The sequence below is a fragment of the Ylistrum balloti genome, unplaced genomic scaffold, assembly GCF_031769215.1.
Source record: "Ylistrum balloti isolate Yb309-2 unplaced genomic scaffold, AGI_CSIRO_Ybal_v1 Utg369934, whole genome shotgun sequence".
NCBI classification, from domain to species: Eukaryota; Metazoa; Mollusca; class Bivalvia; order Pectinida; family Pectinidae; genus Ylistrum; species Ylistrum balloti.
Genome location: NW_026782045.1, coordinates 3,353 through 28,721, shown reverse-complemented (window position 1 = coordinate 28,721; position 25,369 = coordinate 3,353). Strand labels below are relative to the sequence as shown.

The 25,369-nt window shown below is 34.0% G+C and overlaps 1 protein-coding gene across 1 annotated transcript in view; it reads right to left on the bottom strand.

Moving 5' to 3' along the window:
* LOC132547081 (serrate RNA effector molecule homolog) overlaps positions 1–18,941 on the bottom strand; it is a 30,333-nt gene extending 11,392 nt beyond the window's left edge. Inside the window, exons 1-16 of the mRNA XM_060210837.1 lie at positions 18,810–18,941; positions 18,349–18,519; positions 17,912–18,109; positions 17,118–17,288; positions 14,528–14,697; positions 13,029–13,146; positions 11,983–12,034; positions 8,613–8,708; positions 7,484–7,724; positions 6,711–6,871; positions 5,259–5,399; positions 4,037–4,231; positions 3,528–3,621; positions 2,773–2,846; positions 2,274–2,427; positions 795–903 (exon numbers count right to left, since the gene is read on the bottom strand). Of these exons, the coding sequence (XP_060066820.1) occupies positions 795–903; positions 2,274–2,427; positions 2,773–2,846; positions 3,528–3,621; positions 4,037–4,231; positions 5,259–5,399; positions 6,711–6,871; positions 7,484–7,724; positions 8,613–8,708; positions 11,983–12,034; positions 13,029–13,146; positions 14,528–14,697; positions 17,118–17,288; positions 17,912–18,109; positions 18,349–18,519; positions 18,810–18,937 (2,273 nt within the window). The 5' untranslated portion in view covers positions 18,938–18,941. The remainder of the gene's footprint in view (positions 1–794; positions 904–2,273; positions 2,428–2,772; positions 2,847–3,527; positions 3,622–4,036; positions 4,232–5,258; positions 5,400–6,710; positions 6,872–7,483; positions 7,725–8,612; positions 8,709–11,982; positions 12,035–13,028; positions 13,147–14,527; positions 14,698–17,117; positions 17,289–17,911; positions 18,110–18,348; positions 18,520–18,809) is intronic.
* Between the last annotated feature and the right edge of the window lie 6,428 nt (positions 18,942–25,369).

Genomic DNA, 25,369 nt, shown 5'->3' with positions numbered 1-25,369 from the left:
GCAATGATCCTGTATATCCCATTGTTGTGGCTCACAGAAAACTGGTACAATGTAAATACCAAAAACAATTAATGAACAAATTTACTAATTGGCTCTAAATCAATTGATATTGTTAATTATGACTCTCACAATAACTAGCAAATTGACAGAGATTTATCTTTAATGCGAAGGTTACAAAAACAAAAATATGTGTAAGTGTTCTGAAAATGTACCAAATTTATAATCAAATTCTAAAATCTTCAGCAAGATGTTCAGAATACTTTCGGTGTCCTTCAGTAACAAAATGATACAATAATGTTATGTAAATGTCTTGTAACCTTTTTTGTCATAAAGATACATCGACAATTTTTTTTTCTCATCGCACACATTAAATTACAAAACAAAAATGTTTGTATCCTGTCGTCTTTATCAGTCACTAATTGATCAGAATACAATTATGATCCTTAGTGAAGTTTTAAGTTAAAATAGATGTTTCAGTCATAGCTACATAATTTATCTCATTAAAAATGCATTTGATTATTTAAAGTGCATACACATATAAAAATTTTGAAAACAAAAAGTCTTGTCAAAAGATATAAATCAAAGGTTTCAAACAGTTCAGAATGTCAATATACAGAAGCAATACAATATTTTTTTCATGTTTGAGTTCTCAGTTAGTATAAAAATTTAAAAAACTTTTACCAATAATGATGATTAGCTTGCCATAAAAGCAGCAAAAACACACAATATCAAATTTTATTTTCTATTGTCTACAAACACTTAACCATCGTTTAATTTCAACACAACAAGGATATGCTTCAGGGTCTTTCTTGCCAAGTTTAGCTGCTTCTGCCTCAGCTAGTAAATCTTGTGGTTCTGAAAATACTTTAAGTTTCTCCTCAAAACTCTTGGTCCACTCTGCAGCTGAAATAGAAATTAATGGATACAGGATAAAACAAACTTTACAATAAGTTACTGACATTTAATCCAAGTATCCAAATCACAGATGTGAAATCATATATCTGGTCATTATTGCTACAGGACAGTAACATGAAAACAAAATCCTGTGAGATTTAGAGACACATGTAAATATTTTCCTCGATACAATAAAACTACAACAGAATTGTCTCATTGGTCTTGTTATTGTTTGAAACAGATATCCTTATATAGACAATATTACATGAAACAAACTATTTGCATTTAAAACAAAACATCACAATTATCATACATCATGGTTGTGATTTAAAACAAGACATCAGGAAAAAGATTCATGTAATCAAATATCTCTTATAACTAGATAGGAAACTTAAAAACTATAAAATATAATTATCTCATCTTAAATGAAAAATTTGAAAATTTTGATGCATGAAAATAGCCAAGTAAAAGAGACTGTAAATGCTTAGACTTCTGTACTGGCTCCTGACTTCTAAACTTTGTCATTAACAAATCCTATTCTCTACTGCTCTAGCTCCTGACTTCTAAACTTTTTCATTAACAAATCCTATTCTCTACTGTTCTGGGTTCCTGACTTCTAAACTTCGTCATTAACAAATCCTATTCTCTACTGTTCTAGCTCCTGACTTCTAAACTTTGTCATTAACAAATCCTATTCTCTACTGCTCTGGCTCCTGACTTCTAAACTTTGTCATTAACAAATCCTATTCTCTACTGCTCTAGCTCCTGACTTCTAAACTTTGTCATTAACAAATCCTATTCTCTACTGTTCTGGCTCCTGACTTCTAAACTTTGTCATTAACAAATCCTACACTCTACTGTTCTAGCTCCTGACTTCTAAACTTCGTCATTAACAAATCCTATTCTCTACTGTTTTCCGGCTCCTGACTTCTAAACTTTGTCATTAACAAATCCTACTCTCTACTGTTCTGGCTCCTGACTTCTAAACTTTGTCATTAACAAATCCTATTCTCTACTGTTCTGGCTCCTGACTTCTAAACTTTGTCATTAACAAATCCTATTCTCTACTGTTCTAGCTCCTGACTTCATGTTTACCTGTCAACTTTTTACTGATGTATCAACAAGAATCTTCAATGCCAAATTTTCACATGCTGCAGTTAGGTTCATGGAGACATTTGCCCCTAAAAATCTTAAACTATTTGTTCCTTTGCCTTTTAACTTAAACTTGAAAGGCATTTTCATTTTGATAATATATGTAACAAAAACTTGCTGAATTGACCAGAGTGTAATGTTCTTCGCTCCACGGATTTTTGGGTGTTTGGTTGTTTGTGGGGAAGAAGAATATGGAATTATCCAGAATCAAAAGAATCTGTACTTACCTTCAGAAGCAGGTAGTTTACTTAAAGGTGGTGGTCCCCGTGCATGCATGATGCCACATCGGTGAGGCATCTCATCCTCGTTTGGGTACTCATTAGCACTATAGTAGTCAATTGAATGGACAATGCGCAGATACAAGATCATTCTGTCTAAAGCCTGTAGATGTAGAGAAAAAAGGATATCTGAGGCATTCATTAAGAAATAGATTGTATCTACAGACAATTTGTAGATGTTTAAAAGATAATAATCAATGAATTATTAGAATTAAACTTAAGAAAAATTAAGTATTATTATGTAGAATAGAATTGAAGATAATTTCTAAAAGTGAAATGCAGACCTTCCTTGATGATATTTTCATCTCTCTCTACACCAGTTCCTTACCTTGATGATATTTTCATCTCTCTCTATACCAGTTCCTTACCTTGATGATATTTTCATCTCTCTCTATACCAGTTCCTTACCTTGATGATATTTTCATCTCTCTCTATACCAGTTCCTTACCTTGATGATATTTTCATCCCTCTCTATACCAGTTTCTAATGCACTGTCTTTCTCGCTCTCCTCTACGGATTGCCCTGTAAACAAGCATTTCTTCAATATACAATAGATAGATTGAACCTTGCTTTATGAGAAAATCATTCTGGAGATTTAGCTTCATGGACCAGTTTTTGCAGGTAGGTGTGCCCGTTGGTGACAGCATTCAAGAATATTACATCTCAAGTAAAATGGAAGTGACATTTTTTCTCTTTATACAGGAAAGAAAAGGCAGTTAACCTTAGTTAAAATGTATTGAATTTGCCTCAGCTGATGAAAGAAGAGTACCACAGAGCAGGTTCTACATTCATCAATTAATGAATATAAATATGGAAATGGTACATTGAGTCAAAATGCAAAACAAAAAAACAGTGTTATGTGTTCTGATGATAAATTAAAGCACATCAAGTTTGAGAGATATCAGCTGAATATTCTGACAAAATAAACAAAGAAGAACAATAAGGGGCACTAACTCTTCCACATACAGTCCAGGAAAAGAGGTCATGGTGATTAAGCCAATCAAGTTTTAAAAAAATTAGTTGAAATCTAAAGGCGATCTCGAGGCAAATAAAGTACAAAACATGTTATTTTGCACTGTCAGCTGAAAAATTACAAAAGAAAAATTACCACAAAATTTGAGAAGTACCTACAAAATTACCTATAAACCTCAACTAGACCTATTCCAATAAACCTAATAGGAAATAGTAAGACAGATACGTTACCTAGAAGTTCCTCCTCCTCAAAGCTACCTTCCTCCACCAGATAGTCGGTGATGTTCTTGAGGACAGGGTTCCGTGACATCAGGCTATATGATTGCTGCTAAACAAACAATTTTCAGGACTTGCCATTTAACTATGTATAAATCTGTACATTATATTTTCACATTTAAACATGTCTCCCTATCTGATAAAATACTCTTAAATGTTTAATTATAACAGATCATTATCACTTTTTTAAATGTAATTTTCCTGAAATGGCTCATAATTGTCTAAATTAATTTCTATTACAGTATCACACACATACAAACTTCCTTAAAGGTAGTTGAGGGTAGCTTCACACTAGCATTGTTTCATGAGAAATTTTGAAGTATAGTAGATTTTAGCTAATTTTCACCCCCTCTCACATCATATTATGAATCTATCACAAGACATGGCATTTCACTGTGAAACCCCCTTTCTTTCTCTCATATGTACGACAATTTTACAATATAATGACTTAATATCAATTTTACCTCTTTTGATTTATCTCCCTTCTCTCCTTCTGGATCATCCCAGATGCACCACTTCTTGTCAAGATTGTGAATGACTTTGGCTGCAATCTTTATATCTCCCGTGACGATCTGCCTGTGTGCTGTCACACCATTGATGGGTCGTACACGCTGTTTGAGTTCACGATTTAATGTCGCTCCAAGTTCACAGTCCCTAAGCTGGAACACCAAAATCAACAATAACAATTTTTTTTTTTTTATTGATATCACAATATATAACATCATCACATTCTGTTGTCTTTGCTATATCTTTTCCACAAATACTGAGATGAGAAGCTTATTTCCAAACAAGTGAATCATTGAAAACATGAGAACATGATGCCAGCTCCGACGGTGTAAATTTTCCATATCTGTCAATCATATCTACATAAAAACACAAATTCAAAGGTTGGGTATTATTTTCTCCAATGGTTTAAATCTTTATAGTTTTACACTAAGTCTGAATCACTTTAAAAATTTGACTACATCTTAGAAACTACAAAATATAGTGAAGATTTCTTGTCAACAACATTGATCATCAAGGTTCTGTACATCACATAAACTATAAATAGCCTTACTCTGGTGTTGTTGAGGTTCTGTACATCACACATAAACTATAAATAGCCTTACTCTGATGTTGTTGAGGTTCTGTACATCACATACATAAACTATAAATAGCCTTACTCTGATGTTGTTGAGGTTCTGTACATCACATACATAAACTATAAATAGCCTTACTCTGATGTTGTTGAGGTTCTGTACATCACACACATGAACCATAAACAGCCTTACTCTGATGTTGTTGAGGTTCTGTACAACACACATAAACTATAAATAGCCTTACTCTGATGTTTTTGAGGTTCTGTACAACACATACATAAACTATAAATAGCCTTACTCTGATGTTGTTGAGGTTCTGTACATCACATACATAAACTATAAATAGCCTTACTCTGATGTTGTTGAGGTTCTGTACATCACATACATAAACTATAAATAGCCTTACTCTGATGTTGTTGAGGTTCTGTACATCACATACATAAACTATAAATAGCCTTACTCTGATGTTGTTGAGGTTCTGTACATCACACACCTAAACTAAACTACTCTGATGTTGTTGAACATCACACACCTAAACTATAAATAGCCTTACTCTGATGTTGTTGAGGTTCTGTACAACACACACCTAAACTATAAATAGCCTTACTCTGATGTTGTTGAGATTCCAACAGATTTCTTTGATATTGACATCCCGTTCAAATGTGACCCAGCCACGACGGAAAAAGTTCCTTTCTGGTTGAGGATCCTGAAGAGCAACTCTTATAAAACCTGGATAGCGCTTACACATCTGTAAACAAAACATGAATGTTATCATGTCTCTTTCTCTAGCAGAAAATCTCACACTCTAGTAAAAACTAGTCAGTCATTAAATCTAAATATATCAAAACAAGATATGACGTCTAAGTTATTATTTTTGTTATCAGTTCATTATCATTCAGCTTTAACCCATAATATATAAATGTCCATATAAAACATCTGGAAAATTCATCAAAACCTTTACTATTGCTGGAGGTGCTGGAGGGCTAGCCTCTCTTTTTCTGATGAGTTTCCACATTTTACAATAAAAAAACAACTGGAGATCAACTCATCTACACAAGTTTTCTCTAGGTATTTAGTTCCCTTAAGATAGAGAGTTTTAATTTAGTCAAGTAAATCATTTATCCCAGCCCAGTACTCCAAGCTTTGTTAAGGGTGCCACTCACAGAACTTAATTTGCTTTATATGTTACAGGCAGAAAACCACGGATAGAAATTCTTGAGACAAGTGGATATTTTATATGAAGATGATATCATAACAGTTTGATATAAAATTAGTGAGTATAGTAGGATGTGGATGTGATTTTATGTCATCATGTAAAACCTGACGCCACCAGAGAGGAAAACACCAAAAACAAGTACAAAAGGACACTCAAATCATTATCCAATATCAAATCATTATTCTTTACCCTCAAATCATTATCCTATATCAAATCATTATCCTATACCCTCAAATCATTATTCTTTACCCTCAAATCATTATTCTATACTCTCAAATCATTATTCTATACCCTCAAATCATTATTCTTTACCCTCAAATCATTATTCTTTACCCTCAAATCATTATTCTATACCCTCAAATCATTATTCTTTACCCTCAAATCATTATCCTATATCAAATATTATACTATACCCTCAAATCATTATTCTTTACCCTCAAATCATTATTCTTTACCCTCAAATCATTATCCTATATCAAATCATTATTCTTTACCCTCAAATCATTATTCTTGACTCTCAAATCATTATCCTATACCCTCAAATCATTATCCTATACCCTCAAATCATTATTCTTTACTCTCAAATCATTATCCTATACCCTCAAATCATTATCCTATACCCTCAAATCATTATTCTTGACTCTCAAATCATTATCCTATACCCTCAAATCATTATCCTATACCCTCAAATCATTATTCTTTACTCTCAAATCATTATCCTATACCCTCAAATCATTATTCTATACCCTCAAATCATTATTCTATACCCTCAAATCATTATTCTATACTCTCAAATCATTATTCTTTACCCTCAAATCATTATTCTATTGAGTAATAACTTACAGCCTCAACTTCCTGTTTGGTAATTGATGGTGCCAGATTTCGAAGGAATATGGAACAAGTTTTATGGAGAGCACGAGGTTTAGGAGAGTTGGTTGTCTCCCCTTCGTCTTCCATCTGGGCGGCAGTATCTTCATCTTTTTCATTCTCCGTAGCCTCATCTTCTACAGTTAAGATATACAGGTAATATATGGAGGAAAGGTATCAATACAAGATATACACCAGTACCTTGAGAAAATAGCCAGGTAAAATATATGTATGTAAAAAAAAATTTCAATATATACAGATGATATACACCAATCCCTATTTGTCAGCACCAGTTTTAATATTCTGTAGGCTATTCCCTAAAATATTTATCTTTCTAGAGTACTCCTGAAATACAGAAATCCTACATTCTGAGTGCTGAAGACAATGCACTTTCATTCCATAATGGGTTTTCACTGGTGTTCAAAAATACCATAATTATGATTTTCTGACCAAATTTATTCTCAATTCTCACCTCTCTTTTTTTTGTTTTTTTGTTTTTTTAATTCTTTTTTTTTTCTAAAATTCATTTCTTTTTAAATTGCTGAAAAGGAACCCCTTGAAAACTTAGAAAAAGTAGTAGTTATGTTTTAATCAGTCTTCTTCTCTAAATTGTCCCTGTGTCAATGTATATCAAAACTGGTGCTTTTTCATTAGGTGGACGTTTTTACTGAAGCAGCCCTAAATACCTAAATACCTTTTCCTCAAGCAAGACAAGATGAGGAAAATAAAACACACTTCATATCACATACCTTTCTTTGAGTCCTCTGACTTAGCAGCAACATCCTCCGTGGAGGAGGAAACACCAGGCATGCTGATAGAGTCTGTGGATGACTCCAGACCCGGGGCTGGGGCTTCATCTTCAAGACCAGGTGGTGCTGGCTCGGGCTCCGACTCTGACCCTGTTCCACTCTCAGACTCCGAACCACTCTCATAGCTGTACTCTGTTTTGTCACGGTGTCGGTTTTTCTTCTTTTTAGGCTTTTTTTCTTCCTACCAGGAGTGTTTATAAGAACAGATGTAACATATTATAGACTAGTATCCAATGTCAATTACCTGCTATTTCTCTAGTTTGTCCTCAGAATTTTCCTTTCAATGATTCAATTAATTACCTGTGTAAAAATCTGGAATTATATATTGTACTTATGTGCATATTTATGTCATTCAAGTGCAGCAAATGTAAATATTTCTGAAGCTGTCTTATTTCACTGCTTTTCAAGCTGAAAATATTATTGCATTAAGATATGATTTCACTAATTGGACTTTCTATCATATTTGATAATTATTGTTGATAAATGCTTTACTTTAGAAGTTATTCATTCTGTGAATTTTGATGACTACAACATCTATGAAATTCTGAATCTGTAAAATTGAAAAGACTTATGGAAATGCTCAGGGAACAAATTTGTAATATTTGTTTCTCTAAAGAACTAAATAAGACAAATATGAGACACACCACACCAAACCATGCCCAAAAGATGGAGGAAAGTGAAAGCAAATGGAAGGTTCTTCACCAATTTTTCAGTGTTTTCTCCAGATTCAAGAAAAAGACCCATGCATAGCAGTACCATAGACATGACAAAACAAAGGATCCTTCAATCTGGAAAAAACATTGCCTCAGTGGCACACATACCAAAACCATGGGCTAGCTGAAACTTGCATTCTGATTTTTTCCTTGCTACATATTTGAACTTTTTATACATTTCTGGTCGGATTACTAATTAAACAAATACAAGTCTTTAAACCCAATTGGGAGGTTTAACAAAAAAAACCAAAAAAAAAAACAGACTAATGTCTACTTGAAATCAGGTCAAAGTTTTCACCATGAAACTAGTAAATTTTCAACAATGGTGACTCCATTAGCTTACAACCAAATCATACCTGGTCACCATTTTTAGCTTGCTGCTGTTTGGAAAACTCCTGTGCTTTCTTCATTAGTTCTTTCTGTTCCGCAGAAATAGGAAGTTTCAGGGGTTCCTGGTAAGGGAACAACAGGCATAAAGGCTAGCCACACAAGATAATCATACAAGGGAGACAACTCTGAATATCATGTTTCCTACAGCAATTAAAATCCTTCAGATCATAAATTACAATAATGTCACTGAAAGAAAAATGTGTGTCCTTTAAGCAGGCCACGGAAGATCATAAGGATTATACTGTACAATGACCTTTTCTTTGTGTGATACATCCAGACTTAAAATCAAAGTTACACAAATGTTTGCCTCAAATGATTACATGTAACAACCTAGGCAACATTGGACATATTTTGTATCTTACTCAATACTTTTACCCTGTAGTAGGAAAAGCTGAAGTGGCCTGATTACAATTGACAGCACACCTCTGGCAGGTAATAATTAAGTATTTGTATTCAAATAACTAACACAAAGAGAAAAACTGCAGGAATGAAATGTTGTAAGAAGTTAGATCACTACTGATTAGAAGAAATGTACAGTATTGACCATCAGGCTGTGTAGCTGTAATCATTCAGGGGATGACAGATTTAAAAGAGGATTATGCGACAAATATACAAGAATAAGAGACAGTATAGGAAAGAGAGATATGTTACAAATCATCTTATCTACAGATAAAGCTTAACTTCACAAGATTTGTGACTTTGTCCTTAATTATTTTTTACATTAACATGTTACTTTCATTTGACATAAAAATGAAAGACTACATATAAGACATACACATATCACCTCTGACCTCTGACCTAGATATAACCGCTGATCTCTGACTTAGATATTAACTTCTGATCTCTGACAGATAAAGCTACACTTAGATTTGTCTACTAATGTAAAGAGGTTAAAAAATCATTATAATAAAATCACCACTCTCCTCTTAGTGAGGACAAATTACAAGAAGGATACTTCTATCAGTTCCCTATCAATCTATTTTTAGAGGGATACTTCTATCAGCTCCCTATCAATCTATCTTTAGAAGGATACTTCTATCAGCTCCCTATCAATCTATATTTAGAAGGATATTTCTATCAGCTCCCTATCAATCTATCTTTAGAAGGATACTTCTATCAGCTCCCTATCAATCTATTTTTAGAAGGATACTTCTATCAGCTCCCTATCAATCTATCTTTAGAAGGATATTCCTACCAACTCCCTATCAAGCTAATTTTAGAGGGCACTTCTATCAACTCCTAATCAAACTATTTTTAGAAGGATATTGCTATTAACATAGATTTTATTGGTTATTTCAAATGTATTGGCATGCTTTGAGTAGTAACACTGGGATAATCCCTGTAAGGTTGACTGAACAGAGACTGGTTAGTCATACAAAATAATGTGTACTTATTTAAATGTACAAGGAACAACTTCAAAAGATTTATTATACATTGTAGATATTAGTAAGAAATCATATTTAAACAATACCCAAAACCTGTTAATATTATAAGAACTAAGATGAAAATGGGTAGGAAATAGAAAAAAATTGATATCAAGTGTAAGACAGGTCCTGATGATCTTGTGTTGGCAAAACCTTAATTAAGATAAAAAAAGCAGTAACCATGGAAACACCAAATAAACAATCCAGTAACCATGGAAACACCAACCACCAGAAACATTTCACCACTGGCATGTTCTAAACCAAAACCAACTAATTTTTCTCTTGTTATATACCTAGGGACCGGGATAACAACACATTTAATACACTCACAGCCAGAGGTGGGCTTATTAGAAAATGAGGAGACACTATTTATTGGTAGTTCTACTGAGAAGAATTACTAAGAGATATGTATTGAAGAGGGAGGCTTATTACCACACATGGGCTTATTGATGAATTTCATATGGTAAGTAACATGTTTTACAATTAATTTGTAACTGACATTGAAATAAAGGGTGGAAAGAGAATGTGCCTTAGGCCATTCTTCTGATTGTTTTATTATAAGTAATGTAGATAAATTAAGTCATTTTCATAAAGGAATCTATCAATTTCACAAACATCAGTGAGTTTTTCTATTATTCATATAACATTGTTTCATATATAACTGGAATAAGTAATACCTAGTAAAACTTACTCCAAGCCTCCAGACATCTTACAATTTACAGTAAATGTTTTAAAATCAAAGAAGATAAATATCATAATAAAACAGAAAATCAACTCCTACATTACTGTTTGTTATCTTATACTATTCTATATCTTCCTGACTAAAAGCAAGTTTTATTGTAACATTTTATCTTTGACACCTAAAATTACCTATCTAACATAATACACACGATGCACCATGTCCAGTCTGTGGGGCCATGTACCAGGGATCTCGTAAATAGAACAAGTCTGTGGGGTCATGTACCAGGGGTCTTCAAAGTAAAACAAGTCTGTGGGGCCATGTACCAGGGGTCTTCAATGTAAAACAAGTCTGGGGCTATGTACCAGGGGTCTTCAATGTAAAACAAGTCTGCGGGGCCATGTACCAGGGATCTCCAAAGTAGAACAAGTCTGTGGGGTCATGTACCAGGGGTCTTCAATGTAAAACAAGTCTGTGGGGTCATGTACCAGGGGTCTTCAATGTAAAACAAGTCTGCGGGGCCATGTACCAGGGATCTCCAAAGTAGAACAAGTCTGTGGGGTCATGTACCAGGGGTCTTCCATGTAAAACAAGTCTGCGGGGCCATGTACCAGGGATCTCCAAAGTAGAACAAGTCTGTGGGGTCATGTACCAGGGGTCTTCAATGTAAAACAAGTCTGTGGGGTCATGTACCAGGGGTCTTCAATGTAAAACAAGTCTGCGGGGCCATGTACCAGGGGTCTTCAAAGTAAAACAAGTCTGTGGGGCCATGTACCAGGGGTCTCCAAAGTAGAACAAGTCTGTGGGGCCATGTACCAGGGGTCTGCAAAGTAACTTAAGTCTGTGGGGCCATGTACCAGGGGTCTCAAAAGTAACACAAGTCTGCGGGGCCATGTACCAGGGGTCTCAAAAGTAAAACATGTCTGTGGGGCTATGTACCAGGGGTCTGCAAAGTAACTTAAGTCTGTGGGGCCATGTACCGGGGGTTTCCAAAGTAACTTAAATCTTTGGGGCCATGTACCAGGGGTTTCCAACGTAAAACATGTCTGCGAGGCCATGTACCAGGGGTTCCAAAGTAACTAAAGTCTGTGGGGCCATGTACCAGGGGTTTCCAAAGTAACTTAAGTCTGTGGGGCCATGTACCACGGGTCGCCAAAGTAAAACAAGTCTGCGGGGCCATGTACCAGGGGTTCCAAAGTAAAGTCAAAAGCCCACAAAAAAGTATATACTTACATCTGGTTTCTTATCTTTTGAACTCTCACGTCTTCTTTTTTTCTCATCTGGACTGTAAATCATTTAAAGCAAATTGGTGAATTCAACTTTCATCATTCACATAGTAATCGATTCACAATGAAATATTCTCTGATGGATTGAAACAACAGCATTTTTGGATCACCTTACGGCTACTTCTACAAAGAATACTACCAGTATTTCACTCTGTAAGTAGATAAGACAAAATAAAGGATTAGTGATATTTATGTCTTTTCTGGTTCCTTAATGATTTTTTCATTAACATTTTAACTTCATTTGATATAAAAATGAAAGGTCACATTTAAGACATAGACATATCACCTCTGACCTGTGACCTAGATATTAACTTCTGATCTCTGACCAAGATATTAACCTCTGATCCCTACTTAGATATTAACCAGTAATCCCTGACCTAAATATCAACCAGTGATTACTGACCTAGATATCAACTTCTTATCTATGACCTAAATATTAACTTCTGATCTCTGACCAAGATATTAACCTCTGATCCCTACCTAGATATAACTTTTTATCTCTGACCTAGATATTAACCAGTAATCCCTGACCTAGATATCAACCAGTGATTACTGACCTAGATATTAACTTCTTATCTCTGACCTAGATAATAACTTATCTCTGACCTAGATAGTAACTTCTTATCTCTGACCTAGATAGTAACTTCTTGTCTCCGACCTAAATATTAACTTCTTATCTCTGACCTAGATATTAACACTTAATTACTGACCTTGACATTAACCTCTGATCTGTGACCTAGATATTAACCTCTGATCTGTGACCTAGATACTTACCTATGATCTATGATCATGGCCTAGATAATTAGCCTAGAATCTCTAAACTAATAAAATTGATTTAACATGCTTTGAGTTAAACAGAGATTGGATTCTAATACAATATTACTTCTTTTTCAAATGCTACAAATAACAAATATCATCTTCATCCATTTTTCTAAAAATGTTTCTAATAGTAATAAACCATTACAGATTTGACCATGGACTCCAGATGCTAACCTCTGGTCTGTGTTGACCGATTCGGAGTTATTTCTACTACGTGCCCCTCCCTCTTCTTGGTCAGGCTGGTCCAGAATGGTTAGATCAAAGTCTGTCCCACCTTCCATCTTTATTACCGCTAGAAAGGTAAGTTCATGAAAACAGGAATTATAAAGTTGCAGTCAGTTAACCTTGATTTTCATCGAATAACTGATTGATTCAATACAGCTCAACACAACAAATATGTCACTCATTTAATACAGCTCAACACAACAAATATGTCACTCATTCAATACAGCTCCACACAACAAATAAGTCATTGATTCAATACAGCTCAACACAACAAATAAGTCACCGATTCAATACAGCTCAACACAACAAATAAGTCATTGATTCAATACAGCTCAACACAACAAATAAGTCATTGATTCAATCCAGCTCCACACATCAAATAAGTCATTGATTCAATACACCTCAACACAACAAATAAGTCATTGCTTAAATACAGCTATTTAGCTCAACACAACAAATAAGTCACTCATTCAATACAGCTCAACACAACAAATAAGTCACTCATTCAATACAGCTCAACACAACAAATAAGTCACCGATTCAATACAGCTCAACACAACAAATAAGTCATTGATTCAATACAGCTCCACACAACAAATAAGTCACTGTTTCAATACAGCTCCACACATCAAATAAGTCATTGATTCAATCCAGCTCCACACATCAAATAAGTCATTGATTCAATCCAGCTCCACACATCAAATAAGTCATTGATTCAATACAGCTCAACACATGAAATAAGTCATTGTTTTAATACAGCTCCACACAACAAAGAATTTAACATTTTATACATCTTAAATACCAGACAGTGCTGATAAGCCATCTCTACACATGACATGCCTATAACATTCTCACAGACACTTAGACTTTAAACCACACAAAACTGAAGGATACTCAATTTAAAAATGTTTTGTGCATCAAAACTTATTGTATCTTAGATATATGATTTGCAATGAAATGATTAAGATGTATAGGTTGTGATGGCTTTCACAGCTTTGCAAAACACAAAAACACTTTACAAAAATTATACCTTATTATATAGGAACGATACTGTCTACAGTCATAGATAAAACCAAAAAAACATTTTGGTTTCTAAATCAGTACCATCACTTTTAACTTCATTAAATTTTTTGGTTTATCTCATAACATGTTTCGGTAAAAGAGATTTAGAGCATAATTAGGAAAGCAAAAAGCAACTGACAGTATAGGACAAGAGGGTGATTAGGAGTATCTAAGGTGAAACATAAAGAGAGATTATTGAGAAAATAAAGGAAGAAAGATTTAGATTTATTTCAGGAAAATCAAATTACATCCAAACAAATCTATCACTTATTGTTCTGAATTGTTCAGTATGCTTTATAATCTGAATTATCACACATGTCTTATATAAAACATTCTCCAATACATTCCATCTGTCTATGTAAGCTATATATCTGCATCTTTATTACCTGCATCGAGAAGTTTGACAATGTGATCCGACCTGTCTGTGTCGCATGTGACCCCGTCTAGTCGCCCAGCTTGTAAGAGCTCTGTAAATACCCGACATCGCTGACGCAAGGACATTTTTATTTCCTCCTGGCGTTTTTCACACTCTTCTGGATGGTATTTAGTTTTAAACCTGTAAATCATTCAATGAAATTCTTAAAAATCAAGAACAAAATTATCCAATTTCTATTTTCGACAACTGCTAACAAAGCTTATCAAATAAATGCATCAAATTGTTCTTCATGAATTTTCTCCAATAAGAAACAAAACCAGAAGTAAATTTTCAAAATCAATTAAAACTTTTTCTGATTATTCCATCATTTTGATTCATCGGATAAGAAGTAAAATTGATAACAGTAAACATTTTTATATGCATGAATGAAATCATTCAAGCATTTTCTTGTGACTACATTTTCTTTATTTTATTACTTAGTGGAATTACTTCATTACTATACAAATGTTGAAATGGGATTCATGTGAATCACACAGGGATGAAATGTTATTATTTATTTGTGTTCCCGGATAATAAAGTTTTTATGACATTGCATACCCTAATTAAAATTTGGCTGTTTCTTTGAAAAGAAATTTCATGAATGACTGAACAAATCTTCAAAATAAATTGTAACATTACACTGCAATTTGTATGAAGCATGTGAAAACATCAAAAGTTTAAAAAAAATAGATATTTTTCACCATTTTTTGTTTGCTTCCTGATGGGAATGGTCCAACTTTAAAGATATAAAATTTATGAATTCTTCTGATTATTCATATTAAAAAAATGTAACTGTTTTCTTATTTTTATTTCCTTCTTAAATTTTCTCCATCAATTTTCATTCCAAAATCTTAAATTTGAATATTTTTTTTCTCTTTTTTTTCAACAAAGGGAAGATAACTCCCAATTACCTGCTTTGGCCATTTTGATTGACAGTTGCAGATCAATCGCCACGCCTCCACTTTAACACAAACCCTTTATTACCACAATTTTGCCAAAGGGAGTGTAGCATCTCCACTGGCAAACATCCGACGACCTATCATCTAACCCTAAAACTTTTTAATTCCTATACTGCATTGTGCGCAGTGCCCTAACAATTCTACGCGAGTCTTCATCAAAATCTTGAGATGAAAATTAAGCCCACCGATGAATCTTGAGGACAATACCCTTCTGGCAGAAGAATTGTCTGTCCTTTCCTTGTAAAAAATGTCATCATGAAATTACAAAAAGCACATGCAACATAGAACTGATGAAATCAAATACTTTACTCTCACACAACCATAAAAGACTGTTTCATTCAGTCATTTAATGGCAGTGACTCCGAGAATAGGAAGGTTTTAATTTGAAGCTGTGTTGACCTACAATGTACTTTCTTATAATACAAACACATAAGACATATTTCTTAAAGTAATGCCTGATCTTTGTGCTTAAAATGGTACCACTTTTATCTTTGTAGAAACGTAACTATGTCCATGACAGGATTATGTAGTGAAATGTTTTGACTTTTCTTAGCAGTTCATGGAAATTTGGAGTAGTCTGTACTCCTAGAAAATAAACATATTTTCAATTTCTTCACCTTTGCATTAATTACGTATATTTTTTTGCATGTTGTGGTGGTACCAAAATTTAAGCAGGAGTGGAAAGTTGTACAAACAGGCACTCACATTATCATACTTCATAATACAATTCACACAAGCATTAAACAAAATTGTGACAAAAACAGATCTAATCAAAAATTTCCAGATCATCAAAACACACACACATCACGCACAGCCTTCAATACATTTGTTTCAAAATCGAAAGTTGAAGAGAAAATTGCAGTTTATACATTTATCAGGATTCAGCCTTCTTTCAAACAATTGTTTAAATTATCTCTCATTACTTGTATGGGATTGAAAATGAACCATTATCAGTATATTACAAATCACCATAATAACTTATTGTAAAAGGTGAATGTTTTGAAAATGTTACATGTTCCATCTATGTAATGATGCATTTTGTTAAATCTTCAAATTTCATTTTGAATTAGTAAACATTCCGTTGTGGTATGGGGATTTGACTGTTAGACTGACATTTAATATTAATCAAATGTTTCTTTAAAAAAGGAGTTTTATCCCCATTGTCCAAATGTGAGTATGCGACTAATGATTTTCTATATATTGCAACTGTGACCTTGGCCATACAGGGTTTCTGGGGATTCTTTGGTGACGAATATGTGCCTAATTCCCATTTGGACTTATTTCATAATATGGCCTCATTTCCAAAGTATATAGTTTAATCCTTAACATTTCCTTTCTGACTGATCAATTTTTTGCTAAAATGAGATAAATGAAAGATCTATTCCAAACATTGTGGATGAATACCCTGTCATTAATCCTTAAAACATTCTTCAACTTTGATTGAAATCCCTAAAGACAAAATGATATTGAGAGGAAAAATAACAGGGACCTGAGAAAGGATGGACATTGTGTTATACTCCAGCTTACTTCTTTCTAACTTAACAATTGTTATCATCTGACATGGTACACTTTCAATATCCTAGATGTGTTAAGACTCCTTACCATTCTTCTTCCTTGTGTGCAAGGAAAAACTCGTGTGTTTGCTGTCGTTTGAAGTCCATTTTATACTCATTATACTTCTTGATAGCTTCCTGGTCACTGATACTATCATCCTGTTGTGACAGGAACTGTTTGAATGACATCATTGATGGCTGTGTTGGTAGATCTGTGTCCCTTGAGACATAATACACAGCAAGATTAGACAAATCAATTCAGAGAATTTAAAGAAGTTTCAACCTACAAGCTATTTATGTAAAACATCTGTCCCACTCCAGCACTCCAATTGTTGTTCAGGGTTACCACCAATACAATTTAAATGATAATTTGCTTAGAAGCAGTAGATAGGAAACTAAACAAAGGAAGAGGTGATTTATTTTTGAGTTGTGTGGTCATATAGATGTTTTATTGAAAAGCTTTAACTAATTACACTGAATCTTGTGTGATTTGTATCCTATTTGATAATAGAACCACAAGAATAAAACTTGAAAATAAGTTTTAAAAGAAGTTGCTTTAAAAAACACCAGGACAGGAAACTTAAACAAATTTGAACATCCCATATGCATGCAATATTCTAATTTCTAATATTAACACTGGTTCAATGCTGTATAAGTAAAGTATAAAACATCCTAATATTTCTTTTTGTAATTAAATTAATGTACCATGACAATACTTAAAAGGGAAATAACAATAAACAAATGGGAAACATGAAAACAAATAAATTCAGGTGAGAATGAAAGGACATGGGATTAACAGAATCCAACCTGAAACATTTCAAATGAAACGTCGTAAAATAATACCTGTTGTGGCCGGATTGGTTAAAACTACCTCCTCCTTGTTGCTGTGGGGGCATATTGCTGCCCATCTCATGACCATGTCCCCAGCTCTGTGGAGGCATACCCCCTCCGTGCATCGGCCGCCCACCATAGCCGCCACCTCCCATATCATACTGAGGATATCCTCCTCCTGCTCCTCCTCCCCCACTGCCACCATCTTCCCTGCAAATACAGATATATATTTTTTTCCTTAAAAATATAAGAGAGTATGAAAAGTATTCATACAATCATCAGAAAGTTTTATCCAAAAAAAAAACTTGAAGAAAATAAACTGGAAATTTAAACTTTCTTTGAGTTCCTGAAACATTTTTTATTCTTTGCCTCCTCCTGGCAGGAAATCTTCATCTTTGTTTTTCAAATATATTTTCCATTTATGTACTACATACTCTTCAATTACTTACTTGTACCAATTTTCACGCCTCATACGTTTCGCATTTGGGGGACTCATTTCTCTTCTTCCACTAGGACTATAACCTCGCTCTCGTCTCCTGGAATCATATTCTCGGTAATTGTCACGTCTATCACGTCCCCCACTACGACTATTCCACATTTCCCTGGATCTACCAGCAGATCTACAAAGGAATTATCAAAAAAAAAATTTGAAAACCATAATAATAATAAATAAAAGACAGATACATGCTTAACATTTTGGCAGAAAATATACTTATTTGCAGAAAAAAATACTTATGGTAAGTTGTTTTCAAATTCCTTGATATTATACCAGGTAACTAAAGCATTCAATTATAATATGATAACTTTACACATGCACATATGCCATAAACATTTTGAAAAGCTAAATGTGTTAAAGCAGTAAAAATGACCAATTGCCTATCAAATGTTGCTAGCCTTGGTCTTTTGGTACCTGTCTAGTTCCCATATCTCTCTGGGTTCACGACGTCGATCATCACCACGGCGCTCATAATCATTCCTTTCTCTTCGAAACTTATCTCTTCCTTTCCTTCTGTCATATTCTTCATCGCTATCACCCATTCTTTAGCTTCTGAAAACAATAGCAAATGAAGATAATTTCATTGGTTTTTGTGATGAAAAAAAAACCCCGATATGTAAATATTTGAACTGCAGGTGCTATAACCTACATAATGTACACCTAACTCACTTATTATAGCAAACCAGTGTTCCACACTTGTTTGTCTATTGCTCTATCGATTCTTAGGGAGGCTTCAATAATATTAGAGTACTATAAACTGGGAGAAAACAAATTTATTTGGTTTTACATTTGTATGATCATACGTAGTTATTGTTCCATTACAAGCTTTTCATGCTTTATTATAATCCATCTAACAACAAAATACTAACAGTCCAATCTAGTATGACTGATATTGGATAAGTGTAACCATGCATTCTATTGTATAGTACTTCTCCTACTGCAGGGTATTGTGGAAGCTGTTCATTTCTTTAAGGGTCATTTTATAATCAGGTCTTCAATTACTTAAGTAGCTGTTGGCTACCACAATAAATGTCACGTCGGATGTCTGTTGCATGCTAATGGAATAACATATTTTGCCCAAGAATCTTCCGAAGCTAAAGAAACCAGCCCGGTCGGGATATGTCAATTCTCATACCTCAGATTTTGACCCAAAATAGTGTTTCTATGTTGATCTACTGATAGCTATGACAATACAAAATACTACACTACACAATAAAAACGAATATAAACTAGTTTCCATTTTCTAATATGAACGGTGAAAATTTTTGTTGGGATTTCCGACATCTGCCATTGAAACTATGACGTTTGGGTGGGGGGAATCTGAAACACATATACCAGCAAAATAAGGTAAATATGACAATAATTTGATTTACTTGGTATATATACCAACTTCACCTAACAATATTCTCATTTACCAACATGAAATAACCAGTGCAATATCGCCCTTGTTTGCAGCTGGGAAGAACAACATATGGCGCGTTCCCCTGAAAAAAGGCAGTACGTCGCCGGAGAAGTGATCGAAAGACGTGGATTGCAAAACTAAATTACCGACGTTGAAATACCAATATAACTGCTATAGTGTAATGTCGCGATCAAAAGATGCAATCATGAATTGGTAAGTTGTCTAAATGTCAAAACAAACAAGAGTCTACAACAAAAAGAAGACTCTTACAATTCCACAGCGCGCCCCGGATATAGATGTCGCTCTAGTCTCAGGACGATACTAAGTTTTGATCGCGGATCCGGAGGTAATATTGTCCGGAATGAACACCCCTGTTAGCTACTCAGTAGAGAGTTTGAAATCTTGTAGATAATTGATATTTCATTGTCATTAAAGGAATGGATATTGTTTTTGGTACTTGGAAATACTAGAAAATGTACGTGCTTTTATAGTTTAAGGGCAACGCTCCAATGAAATACAAAACGGAAAAGTTTGGTAGAAATCACCGAGATGTTTGATAATATTATGAACAACCCGTATGTAAACAAAGGATAATGTAAACGAATTTAATTTGGCGAATTCAAATTAAATCATATTAGTGTGAGTTACATATATCCAAAGTAAGTTATTATTTCAAACTTCAGCGTTTGTATATTAACTGAGAAGATAACTTAAAACTTGAAGGACAAAATTATATCAAAATGAAACAATAACAGAAACGAATTATAGAAAGTTTACCGTGTCAAAAATATACAAAAAAAAAACAGCTAAATTAATAGGATGTTTACCGTATCAAAAATATAACAACAACAGCAACAAATTAATAGGATGTTTACCGTATCAAAAATATAACTACAACAACAGTAACAAATTAATAGGATGTTTACCGTGTCAAAAATATAACAACAACAGTAACAAATTAATAGGATGTTTACCTATCAAAAATATAACAAAAAAAAAACTGTAATAAATTAATAGGATGTTTACCGTGTCAAAAATATAGCAAACAACAGTAAAAAATTAATAGGATATTTACCGTGTCAAAAATATAACAACAACAGTAACAAATTAATAGGATGTTTACCGTATCAAAAATATAACAACAACAGTAACAAATTAATAGGATGTTTACCGTATTAAAAATATAACAACAACAGTAACAAATTAATAGGATGTTTACCGTATCAAAAATATAACAACAACAGTAACAAATTAATAGGATGTTTACCATATCAAAAATTTAACTACAAAAACAGTAACAAGTTAATAGGATGTTTACCATATCAAAAATATAACAACAACAGTCACAAATTAATAGGATGTTTACCGTATCAAAAAACTTTATTTTATTTTAAACTGTATAACATTTCAGCAATACAAACAGTATACATAAGGATTCGAAAACAAGTACAAAGTACTTATATTAATCCGTCTCCTGAATTTACGAAGCATCGATCGGACGGCACTGACTAATATTATACATTATATATTGAGCATATTGGTACATAATTAGGGAAATGAAGATATTTGGGAAGAAAGGGGGGAGGGGGGATGCAAAGGAGTTGACAGAAAAGTTGAAGGAGTTAAAGAATGAAGCAATGCAAATATGCTGCATTATGGAGGGGAACCGAGCTGAAATCAAACTTAAATTTGGACACACATGGTTGACCGTACATGTCAAGTAAGTCTATAATACATCAGTGGTAAGTAAACACAATTTTACAAAAACGACCCGTGAGTAATTGGAGAATCAGTACTGTACCACAGTCAACTGTAATCTCACATAGTACAAATATCATTACACAGAACTATGACAATATGCATATAAAATTTTACATACGTAATCTACATTGAAATGCCATGCCGAACAAGTGCACTGGCAGTTAGTTATTACTATGTGCATACTTATAGACATTTGATAAAACTCAAGGTGAGAACTTAGAACCGTTTCGACTGGTAGATAAAAAATTGGACACAGTCAAAAATATTTTCGTTATATCTAACTGGCATAACGGGATTTCCATACAGGAGGAGATTCGTGTCGTACTCCGGAGGAAGGTTTCTGAAGCATTGATCTCTTAATAGTTGATATTTTGGACAGAAGAGGAGGAAATGCTCGGTTGTTTCGGCAGATAGATTACAAGTACACATGGGACTATCAATTAAGTTACGTATATATAAATGACTGTGCAGAGAGCTGCAGTTCATCCTTAATCGCGCGTGGTGAATTTGGGCGAATCTACTTCTGCAGTAGTAATAATAAGGTGGAACAGGATGACTACCAGCGTTTAAGAACTTTTTGAGGTTAGTAAGAGAAGGGTTTGGCTTTATATCATCGGGAAGTGCATTCCACAGGTCAATAGAGGAGGGGAAGAAAGAATCTTTGTAAAGCTTTGTTCTACAGTTTATTTGACAGAAGTTGTTTGCGTTTCTAGTATTGTGAGAGTGGAGATCAGAATGACGAGCAGGAAGTGTGTTGGTGAGATAGGAGGGGGACTGACCATGGACAATCTTATGAAATTGTACGATCTTGTGATTACTTCTTCGAACTGAAAGAGGGTCCCAGCCAGATTCTTGGTAAATTCGGTCGTGACTAGTTAGCTTAGTAGCACCAGTTACAATTCTAGCCGCTTCAAGCTGTATATTTTCTAATAACTGACTTTGTGCAATCGTTAAATTGTCCCATATTACATCACCATACTCTAAGATGGGTCGAAGGAAAGTAAAATACATTTTTTGTAGAGTCTTTCTGTCAATACTGAATTTGAATTTCCTAAGAATACCAAGTTTCTTCGATGCTTTGCTGATTATAGAATGCACATGGTCAGCCCACCCTCCATTATCAGATAAAAAGACGCCAAGGTGCTTATGACAGGAGACTTCTGTTAATAGGATGTTATTCATAGACAAGGAGGGATGAATTGGTTTATTATTTTTCTTACTTACAGTCATTGTTACAGTTTTGTTAGGGTTGAAATTGACAAGCCAACTTTTGGACCAATCATGAACCTTTTTTAGGTTATCATTCAAAATGTTAGCACTTAAATCCGGTAAATCCACTATAACGTAGAGAGACGTATCGTCAGCAAATAATTTTACAAAACAATTTATATTTTCGACAATGTCATTAATAAAAATCAAAAACAATAATGGACCTAAGATAGACCCCTGTGGTACCCCGGCAGTAATAGATGCTAAATCAGACATTTTACCGTTAATAACAACTCGTTGAGAACGATTATGCAAATAATTTGTGAACCAAGCCAGTAGATTACCTGTAATTCCAAAGTTTTCGAGTTTAGAAAGAAGACCTCTATGCCACACTCGGTCGAAAGCTTTGCTAATATCGCAGAAAACCATTCTTATTTCTTTACCTTTATCTAAAGCAGAATATATATCATTAGAAATAGATATAAGTTGGTTCACAGTGGAATCACCGGATCTAAAGCCAGACTGATAAGGAAACAATAGAGACTTATCAATTAAATAATTATAAACATATTTGTATACGCATCTTTCCATCATTTTGCCAATAATAGATAATAAAGAAATTGGACGATAGTTGGTTAGTACGGATGCGTCTTCTTTTTTGAACACAGGTGTGACATTAGCCCTCTTCCATAGAGACGGGAACATACAATCAGCAAGAGAGCAGTTGAACAGTGAAAGGAGAGGATAACTAAGAATATCAGCTGCTTCTTTGATTAATCGAGAATTTATAAGATCTGGCCCAACAGCTTTTTTACAGTCAAGATGCTGTATAACATCAAGAACGTCTTTTCGAGATATGATAATATCAGGAAGTGAATGATTATGGGGTTTATATAGATGAGGGGGGTCAACACCTGTGTCATCAATAGTAGCTTGTGAGGTAAAGTAAGTGTTGAAGGCATTGGCCTTTTCTTGGTCGTCCTGCGTTATGTCATTGTTAATCAAGATCGGAGGTATGTTGCTTTTACTACAAGTATTAGACATAAAATGATTTACAATTTTCCACCATTCCTTAGCACTTATATTATCATTATTTTTAAGTTTGTCACAAAGATTGTTAAAATATTTTCTTTTGGAGTTACGAATAGCATTTACACAATTATTTCGAATTTTCCTGAAATTTCCCCAGTCATTACCATTTTGAGATTTTTTAGCTTTGCGATGTAAGTATTTCCTTTTTCTAATTAACTTTCTGATAGTGTTATTCATCCATGCAGGATCGTTGATTCTTACAGTTATATTTTTATTGGGGATACACTCACCTGCGATCTTGAGTAAAATATTAGTAAATTTGTCTGTTTTGTCGTCGATGTCATTACCAACTAGAATTCCGTCCCAGTCAATTTTGGAAAGTTTATCTCTGTACAAGTCATAATTACCCAGGTCATAAAGCCAAATTTTACGTTTAAAACAAGATTTAGGAGGTTTGGAAATATTAATACTGCTATAGATAGGACAATGGTATCTCATAGGCTGGTCGAGAAAACTTTCGCCAACACTACAACGGTTTATTATAGAAGGGTCACTAGCACAGACTATATCTAAGAGAGAGGAAGAAGACTCAGTGAAGAAGGTAGGGCTGGCAACGCTTTGTGTGAGATTAAATGTGGTTAGTAGGTTATTTAGGTGGTGTGAGTGGTGATTGTTAGTTAGGAGATTTGCATTTAGGTCGCCAGTTATGATTATATTTGATATTCCTGTGTTAAATGCAAGTTCTATAGTATGAGCTATGTTGTCCCAAGATGAAACTGGTTCGTTAGGTGGCCTATAAAATGTCCCATATAAAATTTGCCTACCAGATATATTTAGTTGTAACCAAACACACTCCACTGAAAATAATTCAAGGTCTGATCGGCGTTTGGAGGGAATATCATTAGAAACATATACAGACACTCCTCCTCCCTGTCTATTAGGTCTACAATAACAATATGGTGAGGTAAAACCAGGCAAGTCTAAATCTGAGTTTATATCATCGGGACTTAGCCATGTTTCTGTAAATGAAAGAATATCTATTTTATTTAATTCACTGAATAAGATATCCAATTTTTGTTTTAAACTTTGTACATTGAGGTGTACAAATGTATATTTGGCATCATCAAATAAAGAAGCAAAATTAGAGGAACACGTGGAAACTGTGCATAAATCAGATTCAGACTCGCTAGGTCCAGGATTTTGTTCAATATCTCCAGACATGAGAAGCAGAAGTTGAAAAAATATCAAAGTAATGCCGAAAGTAACGGGGAGAAAGATAAAATTCTTCACCTCTCGTGGTACCTGGCTGACAAAACGTGTCAGCATCTTCATGGGAGTTAAAATTGTATTTACTAGTACAGGTAATATATGTATTATCAACATAACAAATAAAAAGTCGACAAGTACAGTTCCACAGATGTATATATAGGAACCAAGCATACAATGCAAACGGTTGTAAAATACGCCTATCCGGACACGGTATAAATTAGGGCAAATTGGAATTTATGTTACGGAGGATAACATTCGGAGAAACATCAAAAACTGTATCCGGATAGGATATAAAACAACT